Consider the following 12,459-nt stretch of genomic DNA (forward strand, 5'->3'; position numbering starts at 1 on the left):
GGATATATAGTATTTGCAATTTATTGAAATTACGCTTTCAATATCACTTAAGGCCTATAGCAAATGATTAATGCATACTTTCTTGGTATCTTAATTGCTATTAAAAAGAAACTGGTTCACTCCAATTAAACAAAATAACACTCCCACTCTATTGTACAGGACCTTTATCATGCACAAAAGACTCTAAAGCATTCAATACCTTAAATAAAACTGGGGTCTCACTTCTGAGTGATGTGAAGACAATGCATCTATCAAGGCTTTTATTGATTCATTCCAAACATTTATTACTGTAGTTAATTAAATGTTTCAAGGATATGAATAGTTGCCTTTCATTATTATTTGAAGATTTTTTTTTTCTTCTCAAGAACAAAATGAACAGACTTGGGGTTCCTACCTACAAAAACCCACCTACTTTTTGTGAAGCGACAGGAAGAGTGAGAAAACTAAGAGATTTTAATCTAGTAAAATTAACCATGGTTTAATTTTATGTTTAACCAACCTAACACATAAAGATAAATTAGACAAAAATATCCTGGTTAAGACAAATGCTTTTCTTATTGTTTGGAGAGATGAGAGCTACTTTATGATGAAAGGTGTTAACCAATGAGGTGCCCTTCACAATGGTTGCCATTACTATTTGGTCATTATTTTAAAAACATTTATGGAACACCTATCATGTGCCAGGTGCTCTACTTACTTTATTTCATTTCACACTTACAAATCATTTTGAGTAGATACTATGATTGCATTGGAAATTGACCTCACATTTAAATATGTGTAGATGATTACATAGATAGTGAAAATGGTGGATGCAGGATTAAAAGCCAGGTCTCCAAAGCATATGCTTTTCTCATGATGCTAAACTGTGATTTGTATCCCTACTATATCCACTAGGTTTTAATTAGAATATATATCAATACTGACTCCTGAGAATGACCTTCATTTTAGAGCTACTATTGGTTTAGAGCCTTCTTTCGCATTTTAATTATTGGCACGATGCCCACTAAACAATCAAATTGAGGCTATAGCATTACAAGTGGTTAATAATAATCTCACATTAAAAAATCAGCCTTTTACTCTCACTTATCTTAATGACCATCTTTGAATCTTTATCTCAAACTTCCCTAGAATGAAGCCTCTACTTCAGCCTAAGATAATGATTTTGGAAACCCAAATTGTAATGCTGCTGGAGATACAGGTATGTTTATTCTTTGAGTAAATTCAGAACCACATTTTATATATGCTACCTTTTTTTTTGTTTTTTTTTTTTTTTTTTTGAGACAGAGTCTCCCTCTGTTGCCCAGGCTGGAGTGCACCGGTGCTATCTTGGCTTACTGCAACCTCTGCCTTCTGGGTTCAAGCAATTCTCTCGCCTCAGCCTGCCAAGTAGCTGGGATTACAGGTGCCCTCCACCCCATGTGGGTAATTTTTGTATTTTTAGTAGAGATGGGGTTTCACCATGTTGGCCAGGCTGGTCTCAAACTCCTGACCTCAGGTGATCCACCCGCCTTGGCCTCCCAAAGTGCTGGGATTACAGGCGTGAGCCACTGCGCCTGGCCTGCTACCTCTTGTTCTCTTGATATTGTGCTAAGTGTTCTCTTGATACTGTGAGAAGAAAATTAAGACAAATATTTTATGTATTATTTTAGGAGCTACATATTTTGGAGGCCAATAGAAGCTTTTTCTGTGAAAGGGGTCAATAAAAGTTTAAATATTTGCTCTAAGTTAGCAATAGAAACTACTAGAAATGTTCAAGTCTGAAGCCTTACCTGCATTCAACCTGGTTTTCTCGTTTGATTTCTTATTTTTATCTAAGGCATAAGAAAATTTGGACTTAAAATTAACTTTACTCTTGGAAATAAAACTTAGTATGGTAATCACATGTCCTTCTCAGTTTATGCTGCAATTCCAGGGTAACTGTTGATATGGCCCCTTCTCACTCTGCAAGTGTCCTGGCTTTAAAAATGAATTATATGCTCACCATAGAGCTTAGGCACTGAATTACTGAATTAAGCTTACAGTAGCTTCCTCAACTATCCTCCTCTCTCTGAGACAAAGGTTTTTTTTAGTTAGGGCTTGAAATAGGCCTTAAATGTTAACAGCACACAGCAAATTCTTGTACATTGTATCTCCCTCTTCATGTTTCTTCCTATTCTCACAAATAAACAATATCCCTTCCCAGTCCTTTTAAGAAATACTGTTAAGTTATACAAGGTGCCATATTTTAAGAGACTTAGAATCCAAGTGATTTTTTACTATTCATTAGTATACAATTTAAGTTAACTTTCCCTTTTTTTTTTTTTTAAAAATAAATGATGATGGTGAAACTTGAAGAATTTCCTAGCATAGGCCCAGGTCCAATTTTGAAATTTTTGTTCAGTAACCTTAGGTTCTTCATTTTTGGACCTCTTTTCCATATTCAGTAATATTCCCTTTCCCCACAGGTACCCTTGTGTCTCCCCAAGCTATCTTTAACAAAAGCATATGGCATCAGCATCAGTCAGTCAACCTTAGTCACTGAGCTACCTTCCCAGGCATATTTTACTTGAAGTTGTATCTTTAATTATGGAGGATTCCACTACTTACTACCTCACTAATGGTAGTCCGTTATCAGTAAGTGGGTGCAGGTACAATTCTTCAGCTGGGAAAGGCTTCCTCTGGGGCAGGAAAGCTACCATGCATAGGATGCAGACACAAGTCAGCAAGGCCGACTCAGACCCGGCGTGTATATGATTGTTTTCACTTTCCCTACAACCATTTTAAAGAAGATAAAAAGTGAAAAAAGTATAATATCTTGGTTTAGTAAACAATATCTCTGTTTAGGTATTCTATGTTTTTAACGATGTAAACAATTGATCTCACATTAATGTGGCTCAAGACAACTCAATATTGAAATAAAAAATGCACTAATAAAGAGGCAATTTAATATGCAATTTCATACATTAATAATTAGCAAAGCATTACTGAACTAGAAGGTAAAAAGCTATGGGAACATAACTAATGAACTATCCATGCCAAAGTAGGCTTCATAATAAAACGAGACTTTAATAAATCTTTTATTAAACAGCTACAAATGAACCGTTTTGTTAACATCTAATAGGTAACTACTAAGCTATTTAATTCACGTATATAAATGAGGAACTTGAAGGCAATTAACTTTACAGTTGCTGAAGGGCAGGGCTTTTCAATGAGAATTACTGTACTATACCTTTAAGTGCTGCTGCTATACTGGGCCAATTCTAAGCTTTTCCTCAGCTGCTCTGTATTCTTGTAGCAGCTATTATTACATACTGAAGCAGCTTAAGTATAAAATAAACCAATGGCAAGCTATAGGCTCTCCAATGCCCTAAAAGTGAATGATCCAAAGTATAACAAATAGTGAGCTCAAAGAAAAGGAATTTTCAGGAAAATTGTAAGCAAGTACTTGGTGTTATACATAGGGACCGACTGTTAATAGGAAATGATGACATAATAAGGAGATGCTTATGAACTGCAAAGGCTTTTTTGGATCTCAGCGTGATTCTAGGAGATCTGAGAGTCACTGGAGATTACAGACCAGAAGTATTCTGTTCACTGAGTGGGAATGCACAGTATACAATCATATTGATTGTCTCCAGCAGGAGCAAATGTTAAATTCATTAGAGAAAGGAAATAAACATTTTTATGGAAGCAAGAAACTGCCTGGTGAAAAAAATGCTTTTGAATAAATCAAAATGATAGCTATACTGAAACATATAGGACAAAGTAGAAAATCCTTTTATGTCTTTTCCAGCAATTCACATAAACTCTAAGTCTACAAATCACTGAGATTTTCAAGGGTTATTACATGCCACTTTGTAACCAATTACTATCAATTTGTGCTGAAAAGAGAAAAGGGCGGGGGGAACTAAGAGAAAAATATAGAGATTTTTATTTATGCGTAACTGAGCTTTATACTTCATAGTTTATAACCTTTAAGTGGCAGTTTCAGAAAAAGTGAGAATTAGCAAAATCGGTGTATATATATATAAATTGAAATCATTGTCAAAGATAAAACAATACACTAGATTAAAAAACAGTTAAAGGCAGACACAAGTCTGGATAAAGTTGTTAATATAACTGAAACTGAGTCTGAGAATCCAACTCAATAGGGAACCTTAACTAAAAAAGGAAAAATCAATGATAAGTAAGGCTAGTTCTTCACCTCCAGAGTTCCAACCAAGTGAGACTATTAAAGAAACCACAGTAGTACTGTGTCAGCACCGTGTGGGATTTTCACATCACTGCTTAGGTTGACTCACTGAGTACTGCAAGTTGAAATATCATTGCTTTTGATTAGCAACACTATAAGATGTGAGCTTTGGATAACGAGAAAACAACAAAACTATACTGCAGATTAAAATTTGTTAGCATAACAACACATTTTTTAGATTAATTATTCTGTATATTTATTAGTGACATCATATCAGCTGGTTGATTTCCTCCCTGTGTCAACTTATAAAACTATATAATATTAATTCCATTGATGATTCATTAATGGCATTACTTTGAAATGGAAGAAAATCTCAGTAACTACTCACCATGGGAATGATTTCTTATATGGTCTCAATATAGAGAAACCAGCTACAATTTTACATATGGCTACAGTGGATTTTCTTCTAACCAACTACTTTCTTTCTTTAAAGTCCCATCAGTCAAAATTTCCAGTGCAATAAGACAAATAATGAGAACACATCTTACTCTTCTCAAACTTATTCCAAATTAACTGTAAGACATGGTTTCATGGAATGCTAACTCTCCTACTGACAGTTTTTGAGGCTTTTGTGTTTTATAACATCACTAAAATTAAACATGTTTCTGAGGATTTAACTTGACATATTTCATAAATATTTGTCAAAACAATTATTGTCAACTACAATGCAATTATCCATATTCAATTTGATGACTCAACTGGAAAATTACTTTTTTCCTAATAAAATTTTTCCAAATGACAATAGTCAATCAGTGTTGATTAGTTCTTCTGTGTGTGCTAATTAATTACACTGGATAAATTTAGGTCTGTGCTAATAACCTCAGGAAAAAAAAAATCTGTATACATGACTCTGTGTCTTAAGTGAAGAGAAATCTGCTGTTTGCCTGTTTTTCCTGTTCTTTCTCTTCCTAATTTCTCCCAGAAGAATGTTCAATAATACAAAATAAACAATAAAACTCAACTACTCGTGGCTGATTATAGATAAAAAGATAAGAGTTCTTTAGAACCTTGTTCTTAGGTCAAGAGTAAAAGAAAACATATGAGGACTTTTTTGTTGACAACTAACTGTGAGGGCCTCCTGCTAGTTCATCCTCAAGGCAGAAGGGGTTGAGACCATACACCTAATGGTGAGAAATAGCAACATATTCATTGTGAGACAGTTTCTTCACCCAGAAGCTAATTTAAATCCTAATGTTAACTATAAGCTCTAGGGCAGGGCATTTTGGGGGACAGTCTCTCAAGGGGTCAAGCGCTCTCTATTTTCTGGCTTTTCTGTGGTGATAACTCCTTTTCTCCAAGCCTAACGGAAACTCTGGGGCAGAGAAGAAATAAAGAATAAGAAGAATGTTAGGGAAACCTCACTGCAAAGCTGCCACCAGAAGACCAATAAGGTAAGACACCACTCTTGGTTGTGCAATACATAATTACAAAGGAGACAGTGGCGGTTAAGCTCCTGTGCAAAGAAAGAAGGCCAAATGTTACATGCCAGGAGATCCTGAATAACGAAATGGATGAGCTCAAAACAGCTTTGGCTAATCTATACTTTTGTATGAGCAGATCACCACCTGTCAGCCAGCCTTTGCGAGAAGTCATAACTTTGAACCTCAATGAAACACTACGCTATGTGTACAGAGAAGGACCATTAAACTGCTGAAGCTTCTAGAAGACTGAGAAGCCCATGGGCCATCATCTATGAAGGAGGGCAAGACTGTTTTGTATAGTTGCAAATTGTGCAGACTACTAGTTGCACAATTACAGTCAGAGGATGGAAGTTTCAGGGATGGAGATTTCAGTTCATTGTGGGGAAAAATGTCCTAATAGAACTGTGTAAGGATGAATGGATTGTCTTAGGAAATAATCCTGCAAGGAACTTTAGAGAGTAGGTCCTATCTCCCTCCTCATGCAAGAAACTATAATATCCTTAACAAATTGTCACCGGATTTGTGCTTAAGTGTTATACTTGGGGCTCCACTATGATTACATGATGTAATGAACAAAATATAGTCTGAGAAAGTACAGAAGTCTAGAACCAAGAAGATGCTAGACACGTCTACTAAATCAAGCTACATGCAACTGAGAATAGCATTTTACATCTCTGTCCTTTTCTCCACACGCCTGGTAATTTGTAGATAAGAAAAAAACAAACAGTGGTAAGGGAAAGTTTCACTGAAGTAATTTATTCTTATCTCTTGTAGGGAACAAAATGTGTGAAAAGAATGGGCACGTTCACCGACCCAGCAACTAAAAAAAAAATCACAACAATCTGGAACCGCTTCTTAGAGAAGAAAAAAGAAAACACAACAACAACAACAACAAAACCCCAAAACACCACACCAGAATATAGAAGTATAGTCAGTTTCTCTTGGTGAGAAATGGGTTGGGCTAGCTTATTTTTAAATGTCAGACATTACCTGCTTTCCAGTGGTACATTACTGCCAAGGACCCAGCTGTCCTGCAGCTGGACGGACTCGGGTGTGGTTTGCAGCTCGGCGGGCAAAGCAGCCGGCGGGGCCGGACTCTGGTTCCTTCTATTGGTCAGGGAGTTTCTGTTGAGAGAAGTGATGGACGGATGATGCTGTGCAGAGTGCTGCTTATGGGAAGGCGGCAAGGGCTGCAGGGTAGACTGGCCTTGATTGTTTGCAGGTTGCTCTGAAAAACAAAAGAAAGAGAACTCATTATATACATGTATGTATATACACACTACCAGTTTCTTGGGGGATCCACTGCAGATGAATTAGAATTAAAAACTGCATATAAATCCATAACCTAATAAATTTGCATATTATTCTATTAAGCGGGTGTTCAGTGACATTCTCTAAGAGCAAGTTTACCCTTGATACACGAAGTTCTAATTAATATACAACAGATGGCAAAATTGCTTTTGGTTTTAATTTGTTTCAGATTTTTTCTTCATCTGGTTTTATTAACACCTACAGAAAACAGCATCTGACAGCTCCCCTAATGTGCCTTTAGATTTCAGCTTTTTTTTAACAAACCAACCCTGAAATTAAATGGGTAATTTCAGTAGAACACAAAGGTTTTCGCAATGCATATAATCCCTATAATTATTTAATGGAGTTTTTTTAAGTTTTATTTAACTGCAATAAATTATTACAAGCTAGTTGCTAAACAGCAGTAGACTACTCTAGTTTAGTGCATTTCAAATAAGGCAGATCTGCGCTATGATCTACTAATAGATGCTAAGTATTCTTTAGCAGAAGGTCACTCTGTGAAGCAGATGTTGTTTCATGGGTACTTAACAGACTGAATCACATCTGATTACAACGTCAGAAGACTCATATACTTAATGACCGTCACATCCATTAGAACACACACAGAACAGATTTTCCAATTTCACAGTATGCAGTGTAACTACAATCTGAAGTAAGTCATAGGTGACCAGATAGGCTCATGCCACTATGTCAGTGATACAAATATTTTTGTTTTAAACCAGAATCATAAAGAGTCTGGCAACTTCAAAACGTAAACACTATGCTCTGTTGTAACTGCTAGAAAATTCCGTATAGCTAATAAGTCATAAGTTAAAATTCACAAATTAATGTAACATCTGAGACCTACTCGCATCTCATTACCTAGCTTTGGACATGCTAGAATTTACGAAGACTACATTTTACCAAACAGATAGATGACTCTTTAATTTAATGCTAAACTGATTATGGTTCCTCACACATGACATGTCAATTTTGGACTAAATGCAGTTCAAAATGCAGTATAATTTTAAAGTGATGTATTAAATCATGCTATTAATATAAATGCACATATTAAAAAAGAATAGGAAACACAAGGACTAGCTTCCATCTATGATGTGAACTCCAGCAGCGATTGTTAAGCCAAATAGCACAGTTTAACATTGTAATTCAGGTTGCATGAAATGAATACATAATATGTAATTGTTTTAATATATATTATCAAACCTCTTTACAGGGTACAATGATAAAAATAACTCCTCTCATAGCATATAACATCAGTAATATCACATGTTTCTAATGATCCCTAATATTCCATATCATATGATTTAACAACGAATAATTTCACATTCTTGTAATGAGGGATAGACATAACACCTAAATATATGAAAATATCGCTACTTCCTTGCAGTTTCTGATATGGGGGAACTTCAAGAATAGAGTTTCCCCCCATCAGAAACTGCAGGAATCCTTCTTGGTTTATTGCTTTGGTGTTCATGAAAAATTATGATTGTATAAATCTCAGACTGAAATCAGCTTTTGAGGGAATGGCACATACAGTTGTCATTGTGTTAGAAAAAGAGAAACTAACAGCTTAAAATTCATGAAAGATTTATTATTCAGGTTTCATATAATTAATTAGAGTTGTCTTCCTTAGCATCAGTGTACATGACTAGAATCCCTACGGATGTCTTTAAGGTACATTTCAAGAAGCTGCTGATAGCATAACCGAACAAGCTGTAGTTATGAGGGCCAGGACTGGGTTGGTGTCAACGGAGTAGAAACAAAGAGAGAACAGGGAGAAATGTTTCCAAGGAAAAAGTAACAAGACTTTGCCTAAAAAGACGCAGTGGTATGGGTCAAATGACTCCATGGTGCCATGAAAGAATGATATTTTTTATATGTATATTATATAGAAGAAATTGTATTAGATATTATACTATGTAAAGAGCAGAATATGAGAAGTTATAATAACAAATTTAAGTCCTGATTCTGTCAGACATCATGATTTTTTCACCTCAGTTTTTTCACCTGTAATGTGAGAAATACTACTGTCCCACCCAGCTCTTAGTGCAATTGTAAGAATTCAATGAAATGCACCCACTCATTCATTTATTCATCATGCACTTAGCCATTCATCCCAAATACATTTTCTAGACTTGATGTTCCAGGAATCTGCTAAGTCAGTCACAGATGAAAGCACTGTGTAAATGGTAAAATAAAGCATTATGGAGAATGAAGAACACTGTTACTGAAAATGATTTTAACATCCATTATCATTATGTTTCAATATGTTGAATTTAGAATTCTTATTCCTAAATAAAAACATAACCATTGGGAAAAACTTCCATTAAGGTTTCAAACATAAGCAGCGGCAGCTTTCCCTAGGTGCACGTCTTCGTTTTGTAAGTGTCTGCCGAGAACTTACAGCGCAGAAGCCACCACACAAGGGCTCTATGCTCTTGCCAATGGTCTGCCCAGGCCAGCGCAGCAGTGAGCTGTGTTTACTGGAACCTCTTGAGCTGACAACACAATCAGGAGGCCGACCAATAAAACAAATCCAGCTGATGAAAGCTAGGTTCAATCTAAAATTTGGTGGAACAGAATACATGCAGTCTGAATCGTATAGGGTGGATGGCCAGAACATTTTTTAAAATTTATTTATTTATTTATTTATTATTTATTTATTTACTGAGACAGGGTCTCGCTCTGTTGCCTAGGCTGGAGTGCAGTGGCACAATCACAGCTCACTACAGCCTTGACCTCCCAGGCTCAAGAAGATCTTCCCACCTCAGCCTCCTGAGTAGCTGGGACCACAGGCATGAGCCACCTCAATGGCTAATTTTTAAATTTTTTGCAGAGACGAGGTCGCACAACTTGAACTCCTGAGCTCAAGTGATCCTCCCGCCTTGGCCTCCAAAGGTGCTGGGATTACAGGCATGAGCCACAGTGCCTGGCCTGGCCAGACATTTAAATTCTGCAGCAGACCACAAACAGGAGCAAAATCTGAAGATTCAGTTAGGGTCAATGCTAGCTCTACAGATTTGGGCTTACAAAACATAAGAAGTAGCTGGAGTACGTCTTTATCATACCAATTTACTCAAGATAGAATAAGTATATAAAGTATAACAAGAAAAAGTTCAACACTACCAAAAATAAAAATAGAATACAAGAAAAATAAAAGTGTGAAAGATAAGATAAAGTGGACAAAATATCTACTATATAGTACTATACATTTTTAAAGAGGGACACAAATCTGGCTTTAAATAATCTACTTGTCAACACAAAGAGAGAAATATAATAACCTGCATGATTTAGAGTATTTTTAAGATCAAAAAGGTTGCTTATGAAAAACATTACTATTTTTCATTTTATTTCTGTTACAGAAAACAGAACAGTTCTTTTTAAGTTTTTTTTTTTTTTTTCTTTGAGAAAAGGTCTTGCTCTGTTCTCTGGGCTGGAGTGCAGTGGTATGACTGCAGCTCCCTGCAGCCTCGACCTCCCATGCTCAAGTGATCCTCCTGCCTCAGCCTCCCAAGTAGCTGGAACTACAGGCATGTGCCACCACGCTTGGCTAATTTTTTAAAATATAATTTTGTAGAGATGGGGTTTCCCTATGTTGCCCAGGCCAGTCTTGAACTCGTGGCCTCAAGCGATCCTCTCGCGGAGGCCTCCCAAAGTACTGAGACTACAGATGTGAGGATCTGTACCTGGCTCTTTTTAAGTCTTCACATAAAGAACAATTGAATATCCAGGGAAATTTTTGTGACCAAGGTTCAAAATAGACACTAGGAAAAAGGACAGGGTCTAGACTTGGAGACTATAAAAGTGTTCAAGAATCTAACACAGCTAGGTAGATCCACACAAGAAAAACCAGAACAGCCACTGTAGCCTTTCACTTTAGACAAATTCACTGATACATACATTGAAAAAAAAAAAAAGTTCTGGATATAATGACTTTGAGTGAGTTATAGATGGGACAGTCAGACCTCACACAGTCACTAGGTTTAATGTTCCTGCAACATACCTCTGAACATGTTGATTTACTCCTAGAAAACTCCAAATGGCTTTCTAGTGCCTATGAAACTTAAAATGAACTCTAAAGGTGAATATTCTATTTGGTCACGGATATCCCAAAATACATTTTTGCAAGCTCTCCCTCGTGTGTCCTCTTCGCATATTCCTTGTTCTAGCCACACTCGCTGTAGCCACTCCATGCCTTACACCTTTCCACTCAGGCAGCATTGCTTCTCTCTGGAAAGACATTTTCCTCCATCTTTCTATCTCCAAATCCAAATTACTTCAAGACCTAACAAAGGTGACGCCACCTCTGTTTTCTCCAGGTAAAAATCAGTGATCTCTCCTTGGAGACGCCTTATTGTATCTGTCCCTTTTTCATGGCTCTATTCGCGTTCCCCTCTGTGCTAGAGTTAAGGTTGTAGGGCTCCTGTCCCCTGCTCAGCTCCCTACGGGCAGGATTCACATGCAATTCACCTTTGAGCTCTATGGACCGCACAAGGGCAGACACTCAATAATACTGGTTGAATGAATGACTATTTGTGAAGAATTCAATGAGAGAGAGTGAAAGTAGTAGAAGGTTGAGCTTGTCCATACTGCCTTTAACTATAAGGTAATTTGCAAACAAATATGTTGTATTTCCCCAACTTAATTCTTAGATCCTGAAAGGCGAGGACTGTAACTCAAAGTTATTTGGATTTTCTGGTACTTTCACTAAGCACGTACTTCAAGGACTCCCAAAAGTGTGCTGATTGATTGATGACACTGATATAATGGCACCTTGACGGGTCATCTCATTCAAGCAAGGAACCATGCCACTCACCCCAAAGATTGGATTTTAGGAATCTTTCTTTGAAAATGTTCTGATATTTAAAATCTACCTTTTAAGATATGTGAATAATATAAAGATCATATAAAGTATATAATGTATAAAATGTAAGATATAAAATATAAAATTATTATAAATTATATTTTACCAGACACAATGTTTTCCTTTTATTAATATTTTAAAGCTTATGATTAGCAATGCTTTTAGATATTTTAGAAAAGGTGTCAATTATTTTTTTCAAAATATTCCTCTGTATCTTTTTGAAAATTAAATTCTTGGTACCATGGTCATGAGAAATTATGCATCACACCCAAACAGCATCTTTATTAAATTCACTCTTTCCTTCCACCTGCCTTTCCTTTATTGAGATCCCACTGCTCACATAACTTCAACGAAAGCCTAACAGCTGCATGTTTTTATTCAATATGTTGAATGAAATTAGTATCAGATGTTTTTTAAAACTCACATTAATCATAGAGATTAGATAGTAAAGACTGCGGTCACTCTGCTCCCCCCTTAGCTCTTCGACAGCACCATTTAGGGCAGTCTGTTCCCATGTTAGACCTGCTAGCATGGGTTAAGAACTTGAATCATGGTGTACACGGAAAAAAGTATGTTGACTATTATACCAGGAAAACGCTAGGAGCTATTGGACAGAGGGTAGATTACCGTGT

General features: G+C 36.4%; 1 protein-coding gene across 22 annotated transcripts in view; it reads right to left on the reverse strand.

Annotated features, from left to right (window-relative positions):
• LOC105466614 (teneurin transmembrane protein 3) overlaps positions 1–12,459 on the reverse strand; it is a 2,765,046-nt gene that overhangs the window by 196,968 nt on the left and 2,555,619 nt on the right. For all 22 annotated transcript variants that reach the window (XM_071092800.1, XM_071092799.1, XM_071092798.1 and 19 more), the window contains one exon: positions 6,643–6,880. In XM_071092800.1, coding sequence (XP_070948901.1) covers positions 6,643–6,880 — 238 coding nt within the window. The remainder of the gene's footprint in view (positions 1–6,642; positions 6,881–12,459) is intronic.

The sequence above is a fragment of the Macaca nemestrina genome, chromosome 3 (assembly GCF_043159975.1).
Source record: "Macaca nemestrina isolate mMacNem1 chromosome 3, mMacNem.hap1, whole genome shotgun sequence".
Classification (NCBI taxonomy): Eukaryota; Metazoa; Chordata; class Mammalia; order Primates; family Cercopithecidae; genus Macaca; species Macaca nemestrina.